Raw genomic sequence first — 22,272 nt, 5'->3', positions numbered from 1 at the left:
AACGCTGTGGAAGTTGGTGGAAATTTCATTAAATTTTCATTTCTAATTTTCCAAATGGATTAACGCTAAAAGATGCAGAAATCTTTCATCATAATTAGCACGCGGCGCAGGCACGCGCCAGAGCGCAAAAAGTGGGCGGTGTGGCGGAGTGCATAGTTGTCCACTACTTATATATATATATACTTTTATATATACTTATACGTATGTATATATGTGTGTAAATATGTACTTTGTGTATATACGAATTCGGATATACATACATATATATATTGCCTTCCTCGCTTCGTGTCCTCTTTTCGCCTCATTTTCATTTTTGCCCGCTCCCTTTTATGTTTTTTTATCCATTTTTTATGCTTTCATTTCTACATGTTCTTTGTTCTTGTTTTCCATGGCCTTGGGCCCCTTTGACTAACTTATTTTGAACAATTTTCCGCACTTTCCGGCCCCAGCTCTTTAATTAAGCGAACAGATAGAAATACTCTTAAATATGTTCGAGTCTGTTAAAAGGAAAGCATAATGAGATCAAGGAGGAAAAGCCAACCCAATGAAGACGGCACAAATGAGGCAATTTTGTCTCTTATATCCATTGGCTTTCATCAATTAATTGCTCGGGATTTATGAGGAGAACTAATATTGTATCCAGCATAGCTTAATAAGGCTTTAGTTTTGCAAATAGAAAGACATAGATTAAGATAATAATTGACTAGCAGTCACTGAAAGTGAAATCGGATATTAGTTTATAAAATTAATATGAATATATTTTTCCTTATTTTTATATCCTTACGTTTTCAGTCAGAAGCATGATATTCCGACCCTATAAATTATATATATTATTGATCAGCATTAACAGCTGAGCCATGTCCGGTCAAAAAAAAATTTTCGGAAATTTTTCAAATTTTCAAAATTTTATAAGGGGTTACATAATTAAAATTGTCAAAAATTGATACAAATTTTAATTTTTTTAAATTTAAAACTGAGTATGCAAGTTTATTACCCTAATAAAAACGAACACAGAAAAGCTTTCCTTTTGGAAATTAATGAATTTTTGACTGAGATATGATGAATTTTCTCTACAAGGGTACATACATTTTGGTTTCTCGGAGTTAACTTCCTTTCTTGTATACAGTAAATCTCATTTAATTAAAGCCAACGGTCCCTAGTAACTCGACAAATCCCGCTTTTGGTTCGCTACCCTTCAAAACTCGAAAGAACTCATTTGGTTTTGTTGCAAAATTACAAAATACTGTCACGTATGTTTTGCTTTTTAGAATATTACCAGAGACCAAAAGCCAGAGGACAAGAAAATGCATATCAACTTCAAACATAAATTTGGGTCAGAAAGTTTAATTTAAACAAGTGTTGTTGTCGTTGTCGTCTTTGGGCTGATTCTTATGCCATCTTTGTTGTTGCGGCTGGAGGAGCCAACAATATCACGTATACGCAGTGTAACACAAAGTACAAATAAATTAGTTGCACTCAAGGCGGATGGGATTGGCAAAGACGTAGAGATTGCTTGGGCTGGCATGGGTTGCGTTGCCTCCTTAAAAACTTGGCAAACGAATGCCAGAAAGGAAATTTACTAATTTCAAAGTTTTGCACGCATTAACCTCGAAAATCTGTGTGTGCAACTTGAAGACACTTGCAATTGCAGCGGCGCCCCGAAAAACCCGGGAGTCTCCATCTTTCACTGCGATATGCTAGTGCAAATAATTTGGGTCACGAGCTGAGCAAGCAACAGGGATAGGGATTAGGATAACCGAGGGGTGTACATTAGGGTGGATCGTTATTTAGAAACCCGAAAACTTACTAGGTGGGAGTTGAAGTTTATACAAATTTAATGAAAGTAGGACTCTATTTTAGCTTTATTTCATTTTAAATACAAGTGTGTTATGTATTTCATTTAAAATTGCTTTCTGTCCTGCAAGATTTGGCTTAAAAAGAGCCACCCTGTCGGTTAGCAACAGATACACTGTACATCAGCTGACAAGTTAACGCTGCGTATACGTAACCCCTGAACAGGGCCAGGCTAAAATCGTCTAAGGACAACAACGACATGGGCGAGCGGCAGCCGAGTCGAGTTGAACTATTGTCAAGTTTTAGCCTCAATATGCAGCGATGTAAGATTAGGCGTCGCCTAAGCCAAGTCCCTCTTACTCCTCCGCCTGCTCCTCCTCCCTACCAACATGTTTCATGGAATGCAGCGCCTTGGGGGCGAAACAAAAATAAGTAGCAAAATGCCAGGCGAACTGAGCAGCAGCAGGAGCAGCAGCAGCTCACTGTCATGCCAACGCACGGGAGTGGAGCAAGTGTGCATGGTCATGTGAGGCATCGCAGTGTCCTGGGATGTAGGCGGTGGGCAGTGGGTCAGAGGGAGGAGTAGCAGCAAGGAGCGACTCGTGTAATCATGCAGCGCCGACGTGGTCGTCAACGGCGACCCCTTGAGTGCATTACAACAATTGAAATTGCCGGGGCTGCTACCCAGACGGCGGATGCGTGGGCTTATGCAGGATTAGAGTGGAAAAATTGTTGCCAATGATACCATAAAGGTATTTTATTCAAAAGTTTAATAAATATATTTATGTCTGTAGTTAAAAATAAGTATAAGCTTTTAATTAGAGATTTTAACACATAAGTATAAGCTTTTAATTAGAGATTTTAACACTGCAATTTAGTTTCGAATAGGTATTGCACAGTTCATATTCGGTATTTTTGAGTTAGAACCCCATTGTAGTCGGTTGTCAGCAAACCAGGTTGAGGCTGCTGATAGGTGGGAGTGCGTAGGTTGGGCTTATGGGTCGCTGGCCCTTTTTTGTGCGCATTCAGCATTATTGTGGGCTCGTGCATGAGTCGTGTCGCGTCCCCCACTCATCAGCCATCCATTACAGCGCCCTCGACAAGTGTGTCAGGTCCAAATGACAGTCGGCGCTTGTTTCATGTCGCACAAGTTCAAAATCAACTCTTCTTGGCCGCCTTTTTGGGCCGCAGTCTGGGACAGTTTCCTCACCAGCTGGGACGACTTTAATAGAAAAATATTCCCAAATCGGATTTAAGCTAATTTCTGCCATTAACTCTGCCGGACTTCGCTCAGCAAATGCAACAAATGGCTATAATAAACTAAACCCATGACCCCATTAAAAAATCAGAACAAAACTTGAGTAAATAAACCAAACAACTTTTCCTGGGCAACGAAAAAAGTTGAGGAAATAAACTATGAGCAAACTGCACTCAACTTGTAATAAAGTTTCAATATACAAATCAATAAGGGCCAAACAGGCGGATCAGGGCGGGCTCCTCAAGTTCCAGAGGCTGGAGGATTGGCACTCGGAAAACACGAACAAAAACCAAACAACCTCAACTGCAGCCGACGGAGCAACAATCTGTGGAGATGCATAGACGAGGCCCACTGATGTTTGGGTCAGTTGCAAACTGTTTTAGACCCGTTATTTCCGCAGACGGGAAATCAGGAGCGTGGAGAGGTGCTGGTTTTATGGTCAGCGTCGGCAGGGAAAAGTTAATGATGTCACTTCCAGTTTGGTCCGAAGACCCAAGACCGAAGACAGAGCCTGGAAGACATCCAGCCAGGATGTGAGCTGAGGCAAACCAAGGTGGAACGTGTGAAAAATACGAAACTATTAAACAACCGCCGGGCACACAGCCACTGGCACTAAAATCGTTTAAGCCAAAGGAATAGGATATAAGACCAACATGATTGCAGGGCTCATCTGATTGGTTGCACTGCGGAAATGGGGATTTTCAATATAAAAATACTTCTTCATAAATATATGTAGAAGTTAGTATAAAATTACAATTTTCCTTGCCTGATATCTTTATTGTCTTGCCTTCACTTCCTTATTTTCATATTTTTCCAGTTGTTCGTGGCAACTGCTCGATCCCTTGGGATGGCTTTATAATCCGGCTCGAACATTTGGCTAATTGTAAGCGTTTAAATACGAAAACAATTACATCACTCAAACTTGAAGTGAGGGATGGGTCAAGGAGGTGGCTAAGAAACACCAATAATCGCGTGGCGCACTTAGACAAAATGCGAGCAATTAAATCTTTAATTCGCGCTTAAAAGCTGCTTTCCCCCCCAAAAAATCACCCGCTAGTCATTTTACCCCCGTTTTCTGCAGGGGGTTGCCAACTAATTATAAAACGGATGCGCCTCATTTTGACCAAAACCCCCCAAAGGGGCTCCGTCTCCCGTTTATGGGAGCGCTTTGTTTAAGGCCGCAAGTACCAACCGAAAAAGGGACAGATAAATGCGACGGTCTGCTCCTAAAATAACAGTATTTTGCATAATTGTTGACCCAGAAAGTCCGAAAAGAAAGCAACAGCAACAAAACAGTGGAACTGCGCGCTGCAAGGAATGTAATTTCTTTTTCGTTTTCTTATTTTCCCCGGGCATTTGCCACAGCCTTTTCCCGCGGCGTCGCTGTGGGAACCGCCAGTGATTTGTAATTAGGAAACGGCCGCCAACTGTCGCCTTGGTTTTGGCCTGGCTCGGACGCAGCCACGCCCCATTTGCACCGCAACGGAGGTGGCTGCTGGAGGCATTAGCGAACGTTAAATACCCAAGTGCCATCTGCTGAAAAAAGGTGACCGGCTAAAATTAAATGAATGAAAAGTGCTAGAAGAAAAGTGTAAAGCAATGACGGCGACGCCTGGCGCCTCCCCTCCACCCCTCTCTCTCTCTCCATTTTCGCAGTTTGCGGCTTGGCGGAAAATGTGAAGGAAAAACGGATAAAAGTCGGGGTCGGAGAGGGGCGCTCGCAGAGCTGTGGCAAAGATTCCACCCAGTTTGTGTGCGTAGTTGGCGAAAGTTTATTAAACATTTAAATTCACTCATTTCGTTTTGGCTGCTCCTTTTTCTTTCGGCAGGGGAAATGACCAAAATTGAAATTATTTCATGTCCGGTGTCACCATTTTGGACTTCCGGTTCGGGTCCCAGTTTTGGGAATCGGCAGGCACCCTTTTCCTTACAAATAAATCCACTGATGCAGAACTTTTGAAACTTCATTTTCGGCGGAAATTTATAATTTTTGGGCCAGAGACCTTGGCTGGTCCCTATTTACTCGTGTCCTGTTCGCTTCCGTTGTCCCCTGGGATACTTTTCTGTCTTTTTGGTCCAGAAGAAATGTCCCTTTTCTTTCTGCATAATACCGAAAAATACATTATATAGATGTTGAAAAAGAATTAAGAGTCCTTATTTATGATGCGAACTCCCTAATAAATATGTATAAAGATCTATTGTGTTTGTGAACGAAAAATTATTTAATAATAAATATTTATTTATTGCTGAAATTGGAAAATCCTTTTACTTAATAATATAAACAGATGCAAAAAAAATTATTTTCTTCTTTTTAAAGGAATTAATTGAATGCTCTTTTTAATACACTAATGGTTTTAGCTAGTTGCCTTGCTAATTAATTTATATTCCTGTCTTACTAATCTTAGAAAGTCTTGAACAGAAAACTATTCTTTGAATTGAATTTACGAAAAATGCATTTTAGAACATATTATAGGAGAAATGCCAACGATACATTATAAAGCTCCTTGGCTATAAACCTCAGGTTGTAATCGATCCAAAAATCTTAAAGCACCACATCCTGAAAGCATATTAACAAATTTTTGGCAAATGACCAACAACGCCGCGGGGCTGAAGGAAACGCAGGATTAGAAAATATCCTTGTGGGTAATAAAATCGCTTTTAAGCATAATCCTTTGCCAGCGCAAATCCCATTCAAACCGCTCGGCTTGGCTTTGATTCCAAAAGCCCCGAAAACTTTTGAGCCCTCAGATTGAAAGGCGTTTTTGTTGTCAGCCACTGTGTGTGTGTGAGTGTGTGTGTGTGTGAGTGGTGGGTTGAAAGGTTCTTTTGGCATTAGCCACCCACCTTTGCTCCTTGAGCCACCGTTCAATGCTTCACCTTGCGAAGAGAGCACCCATAATAGGCGCCGCACACACACAAGCACTCGGCCAGTCGCATTCAGGTGCACACTTATTAGAGGAAAAGCAGGTGAAACTCATCCTTGAGGCGGTGACGTTGCACTCGGAAGTCAGTCAGTACTTGCAGCTCAGAAAATGGCAATAATGAACTCAAAATGTGAATGCCCTTTGCATTTCCTACTTGCAGTTTGACCCTGTTACGGGATGCACTGAAAGAAATTAATAGCATTTTCAACATTAATTACCAGAATTAAGCAAATTGATTTGATAAGATTAATTTACAAACATTAAGGTAAAAATTGATTTATTCTTTCCACATATTGAGAGTTTAATGGATTGTTTAAAACATTTAATTAACTGACGGAAAGTCTAGATTTTAGCTTTCATTTTCAACGTACAGATTGTGCCTGGTCAGCCTGGAGGCACATCCTTTTAGCTGGCACACCCACTCTTTACGGCATTCCTTTAATAAGCTCTCATTAGTTCCCTTTTCGAGAATTATGCGGCTTGGCTGCAGCATAAAATTTGCATTTGAATGCAGCATTCGAAAGTTGAGACAAATCCTTTGCGGGAATTCCCGCTAAACTGGGACTACTTTTGGATGTTGTTAGTAATGGGCAGTAGGTCAAAATGCTTATTCTCATTATCATACTTGAAGAATGCATTAATACATAGAGAGAATTCTTAATATTTTACTTAACCAAAAATAAAATATTAATTTTTAAAGATATGAATATGATCTGGTTTGAAATTATCATCAAATTAGATTCCCGAACCTTGATTTCCTGAATTTCCTAAAATAAGATACTTAAAGTTTAAGAACAAAAATAAGAAGGTTTTTGTACTTACTTATAAACCCTTAATTGTAGCACTTTCTTGTATACCAAAGATGCTCTTTTCGCTTAGGGTTACCTTCGTTTTCAATTCGCCTAAATTTCCCAGTCATCTCTTTTGCGGCACATTTCCATTTAATTAATGCCCTCAGCTTTTAGTCTGGGACCATGGCAGGGATTTCTTTCATTTCGATTCCCCTCATTGTTCCATACTTTGATTTGTTGGCCAGACACAATGAGAGGACTCGGTGGGGTCCTAATGGAAATTCGCAAATCAAATCCCTCAATCCTTTCAGTAACGTTTGTCCTTGATTTTCTGCCTGAAATCAGACAATACAGTCGACCTTGACCCGATGTCCATTGTCGACCTCTGTTTACTTTCCTCTGCTGGATAAATTTGATACTATTGCATCCATCCCAGTGCCGGAAGTTTGGACTTTAGCCTTAGAATGCTTAGATTGATTTGATTTTAATTAAAGAAGAGGTCATTTTCGCAAGTATAAAAGTAAACCAAAAAAGTATGCTATAAAAGTTTAGCTATCCTCTATATACAATAGCGACATATACATAAGTTATTCCAATTTTAAACTTACCATAAGACCTAGCACTTGTTACCAAAACCAATGAAAAGACCTTGTTAAGTTATTTAATTTTATTATTTTATTGTATGTAATTCAATAAATTTGTCAGTTAAAGTTCACATAGTTCTTAGTTTCGTTTACATATGTATGTGTAAGTATTCTCTTTCGTTATTAGTCGGTACTTAACAATAAACTTTTGCTATATCATGAGTACACGTGAGTTCGAGTGTCGACTGTCTTTAAAATGTATTCTCCCACTTGGAGGGGTTTTCTCTTTTTTTCGTGTTATGCGTTTTTTATTTACATTTAGTTGGGGGTGTTGAAAATTACACGTATGTTTGTATGTTATGTATGCCGAGCTATACGTTAATCGAGCTGATGAAAAACACTTAAGAGCTTAGAAATGTATTTTGATTTCGATTTTAATAGTACTTTCTGTGGTCTTATATGCCGCTTAAATCTAACAAACTTTCATTGTTCAACATTCAGTTTTATGGTATGCTTTTGAGTGTGGTGTCCAACGTTGGGTCGTTGGGTGGCTTTTTGGCGGGGAAATTAAAGGCTAAAAGTTAAGTTTTAATGCGCATAAAGTGTGGGGAATGGAGGGGAAGAAGCTTGTTGGGTGATTCAAAGGCGGTAAGCCGCAGACCGCAAGCATTTGATGCATGCCAGCGGGAATGTGTTAATTGTCCACACCCGTGGATGGAATTCCCGCTTAAATTAACCCGACCTCGATGCTCCCACCGCCTGAAATATTGACCGCAGATATATTTATTTTCGCGGCTCTCCGTCTCGCCCAATGGCAAAGTGTGTGTTTGCTCACCTCACAGCTGCTTGCGGTTAGCTTGGGCTTCTGTCAGGGATCAATTCGTTAAGCGCCAAAAGGCGCGAGCACATCGAGTATACGCCGGGTGTGACGGGCGGTGCGACCACCTTGGGACAATCGCACATAATTAATGCCGCTTTGATGGCATTGTTTCACTCGGAGTGGTGGCGAGTGGCAGTGCGTGGCATGCACCTAATTGCAATTAAGTTGACGTTGCAGGAGCCACCATTTCCACGCAGAGACATCTTTAATTAATTTCCGACGATTTTTATGGGATTTGCCGAGGCGGCAGGGTGTGTGTGTGTTCGTTTGGGAGTGTGTGTAATTAAAAAGGACGTTAAGTGGATAAATAAATACGAGACGGGCCTGCGGGTTTGGGCCGCACACGCTGTTTACATTTTGTCCGTTTGATTTCATTTTACTTATTTTCTTTGACTGCATTTGTTTTCCTCGCCTGTTGTGTATTTATTTATTTATTTATGTATTCATTTATATATATTTATTTATTTGTATCGTTTAAATGCAATTCATTAGTGTTTGGAATACGTCTCTGCTTGGGCTCTGCCATCTATATTATTTGTATATTCAATTAATTTACATTTTTGTCGAACAGTTTCGCAATAGAGTTATATACAGTTTGCGAGTCAGTCCGCTTCACACAATAAATGTACTTTCGTTATCAATTAAATTGTTTTTGTTTTTCGTTTTTGTTTTTGTGTCGCATTGTTTTACGTGTTGTTACGTTCTGTATCGGCTGTCCATTTCGATCAATGCCTATGTATTTGCTATACTTTTTTCATCCCATGCAATTATTTATTTTATGCACTTTGCTTTTTCCCGCATGTTTCGAGCTTGTTCGTGAGATAAGAGCACATAAAATAGAGTTCCATAAATTGGCTATGCAAATGTTTACGATGTCGCACACACACACACATATCGGACAGTTCATAGTTGTGGGTGTGCCGTGTGTAATAGATGGATAATGTTAAATAAACTCCTTGGAAAGCATATAGACTTCTCTGATCCTTGGGACGGCCTATTCCTGGGTATAAAATTTTTAGAGCGGAAAGTTCTAGCTTGAATCGAACTCTAGTAGTAGTATTTGCTAAAAATAATAAATATTCAAGAAATGTCCGGTATCAGGAGTGAGAGAGAAAGGGAAACTGTGCAATAGATTTGCCTAATTGAAAAGTTCACATAGGAGGGAGACGGCAAATGTTGTTCCAGACTCCAATTGCCATGCAAATGCATTCGAGTTGTTTGGTTTTCTACTTTTATTTTTTTTTTTTTCAAAATGCGTCTGTTTGATGGCAATTGTTCCTCCTGTCCCGCCACACTCCCCGATTCACTCAGCCGACCTGAATGGGTTCAGGATATCGATGCAATTTCACATCGGACTGCATAAATATTTACGGTTATGCATTTATGCAAACTTTCTCGGTATTTGCCACAAAACAAAGCTCCCCGTAACCGAAACCGAACCGAAACCGAAACCGAAAAACCAAAACCAGAACGGCACAACAGAAATCAGTTAGTAGGAATCTGCCTAAGACTATGGGCTTACAAACTAGTTCGCTTAGAGCCGGTAGAACTTACGATTAGCTGGGTTTTAGGGGGTTAAGGTTTCTAGGATCAAGGTTTTGGGGCAAGGGGTTATCGGGTCACGGGTCACGGGTCGCCGGTCTCCGGTCTCGCAACTGCCAGCGGTAATCCAGGGATTATGGACTTATCCTCTATACGTATTGGTTATTAGTTAGTGGATAAAATCAACTAGCTTACAACATGCACTCGATTATTACGTTTACTCCATTTCGTCTCCTCTCCTCCGCTCGCTATGTGTGTGTGTTTATCTATCAAATTTATTTGGTTTTAAACTTTATCCGTTGGCAGAGTTGTGGGTTCTCCATATTCTCCTCACTTCTGAGTAGTAGCTGCTGCGGTCCTGGCCTTCAGTTCGGCTTGGGAGCCGTGACATGTCATGTGCGATGTCCCACTCCGATGATGATGACGCCGAATAGGAGGGCCAGGATGCTGAGGGCATAGGCTCGGGTAGTGGCTGCCGAAGAGGTGACCGCCGAGGCCGATGATTCGCCTAGGAGAATTCAGAATGAGAAATCAAATATCTTTTCTCTTATTGCTACACTGCACGGGAGAAAAATTAGTCTTGATTATGCTGAAAAATTCAGAGTAAATCTCGACTACAAGAGCATTTCGTGTTCTCACATTTTTTTTCCCAGTGCACAAATTTTGGCTTCGAAACTCACCATTTATTATGTTCAGCGTTACGGTCGCACTGGGGCTATTCGACGGGCTACATGTGTAATTGCCAGTATCGCGCTTCTTGGCCGACTCGATGATTAATGAGCCAATCTGCAGCAGGGGAAAAGGACACAAAAACATACACACACATACAGTTACAAAGTGTCGGATTCAAGTGCCCAAGGAAAAGTTGGGAAAGGAAAGATAAACACAGGCAGTTTTCATTCGGACATGGGCACACGTATTCCAAATATTTGGCATGCGCCGGAACAGACTTTGCGGGCCTTGGCACTGGGGGGCAAAAAGTTATGGCCAAGGCAATTAGGCGAAATGCGACAAAACTGAAACTTTTGCGAAACAATATTATAATTTTCGTTGTTTTTTTATGCTTGGTAGCAGAATGTAGCAGGAGCCAAGAAGCCATTGGAAATTGAGAGTAATTAAATTAAAATCAGCAAGGGAGTCTTTGTGCTCTGGCTAAATGGAACCGGGAGCGGGTCTTTGAAGTTACAGATGGCGAAAAAAATTAAAAGAAAGCATTATTAAAGTTATTGCTCATACGAATTACTAAAGGAAAAGTCCAAAGGATATTCATGATATGCTGATTATTTGAACTAAAGAAGAATATATTCAGTTTGTCATAATAGTTGCATCTGTAGCACTTGATATCATTGTAAATTATAATATTTAAGTCATTAAAAATGTATTAAAAATTGCCAGGATAACAGCACTACTTTTAAAAGATTCTAAGCAGTGTTCTGCTAAGTGTACTCACCGTGCTTTGGCCATCGCCGGAGGCCTCCGGCAGGTTAGGATCCAGCTGCGTGCGATGGCGGCGGGAGTCGGCCGCCAGCTGCTCGGCACCGTGGTACCACATGATGAAAGTGGGCGGCTCCAGGGCGCCGCGAACGATGCAGCGGAGCACCACGTTGCTACCCGCCTTCACGTAGCGGTCCGGCTCGCCCAGGATCTCTGTCCGGGGAACTGGTGGATACAACGAGAAAACAGAGAGAATAAATGAGCGGGTGGGGCATAAATGGAAGTGGCAAATTCGGGGCTCCCAAATTGTGTCATTTCGCTAATCTATTGAATTAACAGCTGCGAGTTACGTCGCACACGTAAATCTGGCTGTGGCAGGGCGCCACTTCACCTCCGCTTCACGGTTCCACGGCTACCAGTCTGAGCCCTGAAGAAAATCCACTTTTCAATTTTTCACTTACTGACTCTGGCATGAACTACCCCCGGATGTCCCTTCGGGCCCACCCCCCCTCCCGCCCTCGGGGGTGATTTTTGGCCAACGCACACGCACATGCATAACAAACTAAGAGTTGTGTCAAACAAAAATAGAAGAAGAAATGTAGCAGCAAAAAAGGCGGTGAATAAAAAGCACACAAAACGAACAAGTTGGAAATGCTGGCGCATACATTTTCACACGACCTTCCACCGTACCACAACCCACTCCTTCACATCCTGGAACTGGGCGTCTTCATTTGCTTGCCCAACGTGCAGCGACGTGAGCTTTGAAATTTGACAAAATCACGTATACGCCGAGTTTTCACTGCTGTTACACAGAAATGTGCAAAATGAGTGCGCCGAGAATTTACACAAAATACCCGGACTATGCCCAAGAGAGTATCCAGCGAGTTAGTTCTAGATACAGTAGACAGCCTTTTTACAACGTTTAAGAGCATATTAAATAGGAAATTAAGAGTGTATTGGGGAAGACAAAAATAAATGCAAAATAATTTCGATATGGGTTTGAATTAAATATAAGTAATTGAGGCTAAGGATTGAATATTTCCAAGATTCTGCATTGAGACTATAAACTATTCAAACTCTTCCTTGTTTAAATATTTAATCTAACAACAAATAATATTCGTAAAGTGATGTGAAAGTTCTGACTTTTTATTTGGAAAACATGGCAAATATCACCATTATTTTACCCATAGCTGTACCTTTGAGTGGGGCATGTATCGGCGTCTGTACATGCGAAAATATGAATGTGTGCAGTTGGGGAACACGCGCCATGCTCTGGTTTGACACCAAACTGTGTCAGCTTGTCAAAATCGTCATGTTGTTGAATGTTAGTTTTCCAGCTGCTTGACTGGAGATTCGCGACACAGCAGCATAAAAAAAAAAAACACCAGCAAAATGGTAAAAATATATGGCAGCTGAAGCGGCAGCAACAGCAGCAAGTGCAATGTTATTAGCAAACACTCTACTTTATCACCCACGCAGCTTGGCTCTGGGGATTCCCCCGCTTCCTGTGGATGAGTAATTTTCGAGGCAGCAAAACATGAAATGAAAATTTTGCAAATTGCGACACGCATATGCTCCTAATTAAGTTTTCGTAGATGGGGGCTTTCGGGTAATTAGAACTTCCTGTTTAAAATTCATTTAGCCAAGTTCATTCTAACTTTAAGGGAACCACAGGGGGACACAGACATTTTTAAGTTCTGCTTTCGCAGGAATAAAGAAAACCAATGTCCCTTGGCAATCTGAATGGTAGAAAAGTCAGGTATTTCTAAAGACACATTTTCCAATTAATTTAATTAACATGGTCGATAGCCAAACTATTATGCTGAACCTTTAGAAATATTATTGGCATGCTGGTGAAAGCGACCCCGAATGAAAACCGCAGAAGCCCGAGAACTTTGCAAAGTTTTGACCGCACTTTCAGCTAATTCCCGAGCACAAAGGGAATGCCGCCCGCCGAGGGAATGGACTTGGTTAAGAGTGTCAAGCGAATTGCAGCAACTTAAATTAATTGAGTTTATGGCGAAATGCTTTTAGGGAAATTAGTCGGGGGAGGTGCGCAGACATCACAGGGATATTGTCACTTCTGATGGGTGGGATAAGCCGCTCTCCCGAGCTATAAGCAAAGTAAAACCCGAAAGAAAACCCCCGAAATTGGCTTTGGTCATACGAGATTAGCAGCAAATTAAATAAGCAGACCGAGCCAGCGAGGAATGAATGAGAGAACTGAAGCCCGGCGGATGAGATGAGCTGGGCAGAAAGCGAATCTCATAAAACCAAATCTAGTTTGTCGTTCAATGATGCAGAAAAAAATATATTCATTCATTCGGCATTCATGTATGTGTGGGCGGGGTCACTGTGGGTGTAAAAGTGTTTTTCCGCTGGAAAATCTACCATGGTATCCTATCCTGTAATAAAGATAAATCTGCCAAGTTAACCGGCGAAAGTTTAAAAGATTATTACGAACATTTTCGACTAAACAGACTTGATGGTTTTACTTTTCTTCTTTTTTTTGGCATTAACAACGGTTTGGCTCCATTGTGCCCATGTTCATTTTGGTGACCTAGAAACTTGAGTAAATGAACCAAAACCAAAGAAACTGACATTTTAACCAGCAACAAAGCAAACAAGCATTCAGCTTCCAAACCCCACCCACCGCTAACATAACAAATTGACCGAAAACTACGAGCCTATTACCCCAACTTTGGCTCCAGAACCGAATCTTGCCCAGAAATCAAGCAGCAGGCTGGCAAAGGCCACAGCCTCAACGTAAAACCCATTGCCAAAGACTCTGAATCGAAATCAAAAGGGGGGTTCTGGGTTGATCCTGGGTGGACTCTGCCTCGATGGGTGGCCCAAAAATCGACAACATGCAAAGGGAGTTTTGCCCGTTTGCACAGACAAAACGATGCAATAAATACAAATTACATGGCAAAGGCACAAAATCAGCCAAGCAGCGCGACACCAAGAGGAGGTTGTGGGTGAAACTGCTCCTCCAGCTCTCCATGCTCCCCCTGCTGCTCCTCCTCCTCCTATTGGGAAAAAGCGAGTGCGAAAAACTGCAAAGGGGTGGCGGTGAATAGGTGCTGCCGATAATGGTTATGGCCGGTCGAATTGGTAGAAAAGGAGCAGGCAAAACACTGTAGGACAGAACAGAAGAGGAACAGGAACCGGAAGGACCACGCACAGCCGAATTCGACTTCAAACAAACAAAAGGCCGATTGGACCGTTCCTGGGGATGTGGAAATGGCAATGGAAATGGATGAAGGCCAAACGACTGCAAATAATGGCCAAGCAGACAGAGATGGCAGATCGGGGTGAGAGAGCAAGAGACAGATACATAGATGAATCCCTGCCGGGCATGAATAGAAATCCTTTATGCTTAAACTTGTCGTTAGATTAACGCAAATGTGGCCGCGCATACAAAATTCAGCTGGGCGAATATTTTTTTGGCTCCAGATGGATACCTGTTGGGTGCCACGCCCTAAAGCTTTTCTTACGAATTTTCCAAAAGAACACCTCAACAAAAAATGTGAATTGAATAAGGAAAAAATAGAGTTACTTAGCAAAGTTATCAAATTTTAAAATATATGATAAAGCGTATATAACATTATTTATTTTTTCCGAACGTATATTTATTGTTTTAAGATTTATAATTAAATTAAGACTTCATCCAACTCTTGAATTTTTTTTTAAGTTTAGAACATTTAGACGATTTTATTCGAAGTGTACACGCACACATGTGCCTTTGGCATACATGCGCAAGTGTTTAGCATACAAATTAGCTGAGCCGGAAATGCGAAAATCACTTTTTGGCAACACCATTATCCAGTCTATTGCCCTTGCCCTGTTCTTTTTACTCCAGCTTTTGCCGCAACTCAGCGTGTGTCCTTATTTTTTTTTGGTCGACAGGCAGGCAGTCAGCCTTCTTGGGTTGGATCTCCATAAAACCAAAGTGTTAGTTGGATAAAAGAAAATTCAATTTGTTGGCTTCAAATGCAAATTGACTTTTTACTTTCACTGCTTTGCGCCCAGCTATGTGCTCCCGTTGCTATCTGAGAGCGAGTAAATTGACCTTAAATTGTCAAGAATTTCCAAACGAGGCTATAATTCCCGGCCAGAGTTGTGCCTTTTTGCCCCAAAGGAATGTCGGCGTAAAACAAAGCTCAACCGCAAAACGGACAGATAGCCTGGGAAAGTTGCAACAGCAATCCATTCGAATGAATGCATCCGTGTCATAGATACAATTCGGAATCCAATACGAGTAGCCAAAAAATGTTCACACTGATTTCAGTGTGTCCTGGCCCGGAGCTATGCGGTTGTTATTGTGGAGTGCAGATAAATATATGTGCGCCATTTCATATCAATTACAGGACCACCCGGCACATGCACCGCTGCCCCCATTGACATTTACATTGTTCATTTGGCCTGCCGCTGCTGCTGCTGCTGTTGCCTCTCCTTCCGGTATGCAAACATGAAATTTAATTAACTTTTTACCAGAGTGAGAGCCAGAGTCAGAGTCAGAGAGCCCGAACCGAAAACCAGAATCCAGCACGTAAAAGTTTTCTCGTTAAAAAACTTGACCGACCAAAGAAATGCTCCGTCTGTTTTCAGGACGAGTGTGAGTTTCCTCATCCATTTTTTTTTCGTCCTGTTTGCTTCTTTTGAGCATTTCAATGGGCAATGGTCAGCAGTCGCAATTTGAATGCAATTTAGTGAGTAATTTGAAATGCAGCAGCCGCACGGAACATGCAAGTATCTCGGCCTCTCGGCCCATGTGTGGCCATGCCCTTTGTGAGAGGGCTGCAAAGTTTTCGCATTTGCGGCCGCTTGACCTTCGTCCTCCGCCCACAATTACACACTCCAACTCACTCGGAGAGCACCCGGGTCTGGCCACAAGCTCATATTCATAACCCAAAGTACAAGTATTTCGTTTTCATGTTCATGTCCATGTTCATGGCCTCGTGCCCATGGCCATGGCCATGACTTACCCACAACTTGCAGCTGGACACGTGCACTGACTTTCGGCTCCGTGGACACCTGACACTCGTAGGATCCAGCATCGCGGGCCTGGACGTACTTGATCTGCAGCGTCCAGTACTTTTCCGGCTGCTTGATGGCCAGGAATCGCTGGTCGGCTATGAAGACGGCTCTGGAAAAGAGAAAAAAAACGTCATTAGTATTTGGCTTCTTAAGAAAGTAATTCAGATCTTGCAAACGCAGTGAAGCACTCATTTCCGACCCTATAAATCATATATATTCTTGATCAGCATCGAAAGCAGAATCAATCAAGCCATGTCCGGCCGAAAAATAGAATTTTGAAATTTTTTTTGAAAATTGAAAATTTTATAAGGGGTTATTGTCAAAAATATTAATTTTCTAAATTTTAAATTGATTATGCAGGTTAATTATCCTAACAAAAACTAAAATATGACTTCTTTCCAAATTGAAATTAATGCATTTTTGGCTTAGTTATTTGTTTTTTAAGATTCGATTTGTTGAAAAAATTTTCTGTTTTTATACCTTTATACTGGTTACTATAATTTTAGTCAGAAACTTATAACAGCATCAACAAACGCAGTATGCAGATTTGTTAGTGCTATAAAAACTTGCACAGAAAAGCTTTCCGAATCAAAATTAATGCTATTTTAGCTTAATTGTGATGTTTGGAAAACTCAGATTATTTAAGAAAATTGTCTGTTTTTATACTGTTTTGCAGAGTATAGCTTTAGTCAGAAGATTAAAATGTAGTGAAGGAGTCATTTCCGACCCTATAAACCATATATATTCTTGATCAGCATCAACAGTCCAGTCGTTCCGGCCATGTCCGGTCAAAAAATAAATTTTTGTCATTTTTCCGAAAATTGAAAATTGTATAAGGGGTTACATCATAATAATTGCCAAAATTTGACATAAAATTGAATTTTTAAAATTTGAAAACCCAGTATGCAGATTTGTTAATGCAAAATTTGAAATCGGAATGCTTTTTGTGTTAGATTTAATTAACATTTAATCAATCTGCATACTGATGTTAAAATTTTAAATTACATTGTTTTATAACTTTATCCCTTTTGAGAAATTCGCAACGACTAACTAACAAACAGTTACAAGTTAACAACTATAAGGTAACCGGCAAAGAAGGCACCATTTCAACTGACTTTAAGCGCTCCCATATTGCATAAATACTAAACAAACGAACAATGGCGGCAGGCCCACTTAGTCGGAGTCCTCGCTAAGTCCGCTACTAATGGCCACTCAAAAGACACTCAAAGTTATTTAGTTGCGGCATTTAAGCGGCAACTCAGAGGAAGAGAGGGCAGAGGGAGGGACTTGGCTACAATGTTGCGTGTTTGGGGCAGCATGCAAATGTTGTTGCTTTTGAGGGAGGGGCAGGGACAAGGAGGAACGCAGTACTAAAATAAGTTGCGTTTAATGTCATTGTTGCAATATTTTTGCTCCTTCTTCCTAGTTGCTAGCCCCAAACGCTGGCTCCCTTCGCTCGGTGGGATTGCCCTCTGCACTTTGCCTAAAGTGCAAAAATGCTTCCGTCATTTGGCTAAAATGCAGCCGAGGCTGCCGAGGAGCCGAGGCAGCCACGCCCACTGCACACATGCGTTGACATTGCTTATTATGCGCCCTAAAACCGACTCTTGACTTGGACCCACCCCATGGTCTACACCTCCTCACTAACAAGTTTTGATGCTAAACCCAGATTAGACCCTTGCGTTTTGCACTCGTAAAACTCGACATTTTATGACTTTTGCCATTTCCTCGGTGTCCGTGCTTCCCACCCTCTCCCTAAACTATATACCCCTCTCCATATTCCTTATCAAGATTTTGTAGTTACTTTATAATTTTCATTTCATTTTAAAGTTTTCCCCGCAGCGCTTGACTTTTCCCGAACTCGCTTTTTTCGGCTCGGAGTCCTGCGTTGTCCCATAGTCGCCGTATATTTTTATACAACTCCTTTCGGCCTGTCCCCTATTTTGTGGCTTTCTCGTTGCTCAAGTGCTGCTGGGAAGTGACCCGATGCCACATAAGTTTCCATCTGCAATTTATTGTTGGAAAAAAGGAAACTCGGTGCGCGCCGGTTTGCCTGGCTTTCCCTTTGAAAGGACCACTTGGATACTCCGGCTAGTTAGTTGGCTGCATGCAACAAATATTCGTTGAAGTGGCCTAATCAAATGGGTGATCCTATTTGGGCATTCTGGGTGGAGTTTAAGGGGGTTGCCCCTCGGACCCAAAAGAATGGAATGTGCTGAGAGCAGCTTTTGGGTAAATCTTTTCTTCCAATTTAAAGATCATTCTTTAAGAGCTTTCTCAGCTTTAAATACGAAAAGACTGTCCTTCCCTGAAGGTAAATAATTTCCGGAAAACTGCTGGCTAGGGTGTCCTTTTGCATCAGCCATCAAAGGAGTTTTTCACTTTAACCTCAGACGCACAAGTATGTGATGCAATGATTTCTCCCCTCGCCGGAGAATTTCATTTTCTACGCTCCGGTTATCTCATCAGGCGATGCCGTTGCAGCTTGTTGTGGTTGCCACTCGGAGAATCCCATTAAGAGGCAGCTCATCTCCTGCTGCACATGCAACTCCTAGGTGGGTAGGTGTATGAGGGGGTGGCTCACGTGGTCTGTCTGTGGTGTCTCCCCAGATAAGAGATAACAAAGTAGCAGAGCAACACCTGGATGGGTAATTACCTGAACCGCCGCCCAAGGACTCTTTTCTCCGCCTTTTGGGACAAGTAATCCATTGTGGCAATTGGGAGGGGGCCGAAAGGGAGAGATGGCTATAAATTGGGGAGAGCATGTGTCCAGTGGCAAACAAAGGGCGCCATTGCACGTGACATTTATATGATAGTGTAAACACATCATTTGCGCTATTATACAGCACACTCTATCCTGAAAGTTTTTGAAATCTATTCCCATTATGCTTGATATGCCGGGAAACTGCTGGCGAAGGACAAACAGTTGGGGCTCCTTTCGAGCGGGACAAAGAAAGAAAACTTTCTAGATAAATGTGACAGAAGACACTGCTCCAGTAGCAGGAAAGAACTCGCTCGCATCGACTCGCCTCGACTCGCCGCACACAATCATCTGGCGGCGGAAGCAGCAAATGCAGGAAGACTTGGCCCCAAGATGGGCGGAAAACTGGGGCAGGAGCACGCTTTGGTGGGCACTGCAGGAAGCAATCAGTAAGGACACTATCTCGGCTAAATTTCAATGCTCGCCGCCCAGCAATGTTTGCCTGCAGCCAGCCAGTCATTCATTCCTGCCCAGCCATTCATCCTGGCTCTCGCAGAGTCCCTACCACACACTCCCTGGCGCGGTCCAGGACCCTCAAACACTGACACACACACACACACACACACACACACATAAGCTAGCTACTCCGCAAGGACGACAAACAGGCTGGCTGTCTTATCTAATGTGAAAGGTTCATTGGTTTTACTTTTCTATCAAAGTAATAAGCTGGAAATGTTTGCCGTGCCACCCTGAAGCTCAATACGCCCCCAAATGGGAAACGTGGCTAAAACACAGGATGTGGGAGATACACTGAGAGAAATATCCCTAAGATGATATAAACAAATAGAATTTTTAAACATCAATTAGTTGACATCTAAGAAATACTAAGTATTCCATGTAGATTACTGATACTTTCGAAGCAATATAAGTTTAACTTATTACTATTTATGTTCTATATTCCTACTCGACATATCATAATTTATTATTATTTAAATTTACGAGTAATTCACAATTTTCTCTGTGTTCCTAGGAAAAGACAGAATGAGAAACAACAACATGCTGACTCGGAGACAGTTGGAAGCAAAGTTTTACTGGATTTAGAGGAAGGGAGAAAAAATGCAATGAAATTGCACACTTGCGTTTCCGCTTCGCCTGTCATACAAGGAACACGGCAGAAAGGACATTTCCACAATCAACATCCAGCATTCTGGCATTCACCGTAGAACGAACATCCACAAGCTGGAATCATTGATGACACACCTGCAACTCTTGCTCTAGGACACGCAGATTGGAATTGAAATGGCTCTTCGGATGTGCTCTTAATCAATTTTGTTCTAAATTGTCTTCGCCTCAATTGAATTTACAGAAATATGTATAAGGAGAAACAAAATGTCCACTATTTATCTAGCTAAGGACAAGGCTTTAAGTTGACCTGCAGAAATGGTGTAATTTTGTACCAAAATGAAACTGAAATTGTCTGAAAATGGGAATAAATCGACAATTAATGTTATTTCCATGCTCAAGCTTTTGGAAACTTAACTCCGAGATTAAATGTGCTCTGCTTAGGTCAACGCCCATGCATGGGTCATTGGTCTTTTTCATTTTGCTGTCATTAAATTCAGACTTTGTGGTCTCATTTTCACAACTCATAATATTATAATTGGCAAATATCATTACTGCTGACTGCCATTTATTATTTTCATGCATATGCCAGGAATGTCTCAGACACAGCGGCGGTCATCAGTAAATCACTTGCAAATGTATACACTTATGTAAACGCTTGAATACAAGAACGACAGTTGAAACTGCGCCTGTATCTCAGTAATTACGCAAATATTTATGCTCGTCTGTGAATTATTATGTTTGTAGCACTTGTGCTGTCAATTAAGCCAAATAACAGCAGCAGATCTCCAAGGCAACGGGGAACGGACATCGATATTAACGACTCTGGACGGGACGAGCAAGAATTGATTTGTAATTGCCAGCAGAATCTCGTCCAGGGTCGCTCTCAAATGCCCGGAAATGAGTTTGTTAATTACCTGTCAACGGTCAAGATGTGTCCATCCCGCAGGCGGATCCAGGACACCGATTTGTTGCCCAGCTGCTTGACCTGTGGGAATAAGAGAGAAATATGAATGGATTATTGCAGCTGCGACTCTATAGATTTTACATTAATATAAAAATTAAATGGACTGTGTAATAAATTTGTGGTAAACAATGAACAAAAATAAATCAGGATGTTTTTTTTTTCATATCGTCGCAGGGTATTATCATTTCAGTCAGAAGCTTGCAACTATGTAAAGAGTCATTTCCGACCCTATAAAGCATAAATATTCTTGATCAGCATCAAAAACCAATTCGATATAGCCATGTCTGGTTAAAAAATAAAATTTAAAAATTTTTTCGAAATTTCACATTTTTATAAGGGGTTACATCATTAAAATTGACAAATTTTGACAATAAACCAAATTTTATAAATTTAACAAGAAAGGAAGCTAACTTCGGCACGCCGAAGTTTATATACCCTTGCAGATAGAACTTCTATGAATAGGAATCCATACAATATAAATTATATATATTTGTGTTAAAAAACAATGAAGTAATACCTGCTTTCATTTCATTCACCTATACATATTATATTTGCAGTTTTACATTCACAGATTTTCATTTTTCCTCTACATCAAACGATCGTTTGTATGGCACCTATATGATATAGTCGTCCGATTTTTACGGAATTTGCCACAAAATTTAAGACTTATATAAAATGGCTATACCTCAAATTTGATGAAATTAGCTGAAAACTAAAAAAGTTATAAATTTAATTGTATTAATTTCTCGATCGTTCCTATGGGAGCTATATGATATAGTAGTCCGATTTTCATAAAATTTTACACAAAATTTTAGAATAATATGAAATGGCTATATTTCAAATTTGATTAAATTCTGTTGAAAACTAAAAATGTTATACTTATTAATTGAATTAATTTCTCGATCGTTCCTATGGGAGCTATATGATATAGTCGTCCGATTTTCATAAAATTTTACACAAAATTGTAGAATAATATTAAATGGCTATATCTCAAATTTGATCATTCTGTTGAAAACTAAAAATTTTATAATTTTTTTTGTAAAACTTTTCCGATCATTCCTATGACAGCTATATGATATAGTCGTCCGATCCGGCCCGTTCCGACATATATACGAGTGAGAGTATATAGAAGACTAACTGCAAAGTTTCATTCAGATAGCTTCAAAACTGAGAGACTAGTTTGCGTAGAAACGGACAGACGGACAGACGGACATGGCTAGATCGACTCGGCTGTT

The 22,272-nt window shown here is 41.0% G+C and overlaps 1 protein-coding gene across 1 annotated transcript in view; it reads right to left on the bottom strand.

The window, feature by feature from the left end:
* Positions 1-7,419: 7,419 nt before the first annotated feature.
* The window catches only part of dpr11 (defective proboscis extension response 11), a 71,624-nt gene continuing 56,771 nt past the window's right edge, over positions 7,420-22,272 (bottom strand). The window contains exons 4-8 of the mRNA XM_086832165.1: positions 20,988-21,058; positions 16,196-16,356; positions 11,224-11,432; positions 10,454-10,559; positions 7,420-10,281 (exon numbers count right to left, since the gene is read on the bottom strand). Coding sequence (XP_086688291.1) covers positions 10,166-10,281; positions 10,454-10,559; positions 11,224-11,432; positions 16,196-16,356; positions 20,988-21,058 — 663 coding nt within the window. The 3' untranslated portion in view covers positions 7,420-10,165. The remainder of the gene's footprint in view (positions 10,282-10,453; positions 10,560-11,223; positions 11,433-16,195; positions 16,357-20,987; positions 21,059-22,272) is intronic.

Source organism: Drosophila serrata, unplaced genomic scaffold (assembly GCF_035046125.1).
Source record: "Drosophila serrata isolate PLE 108 unplaced genomic scaffold, ASM3504612v1 contig_30, whole genome shotgun sequence".
Classification (NCBI taxonomy): Eukaryota; Metazoa; Arthropoda; class Insecta; order Diptera; family Drosophilidae; genus Drosophila; species Drosophila serrata.
Note: the sequence above shows the minus strand (reverse complement) of the source record. Positions and strands in the feature narration are given on the sequence as shown.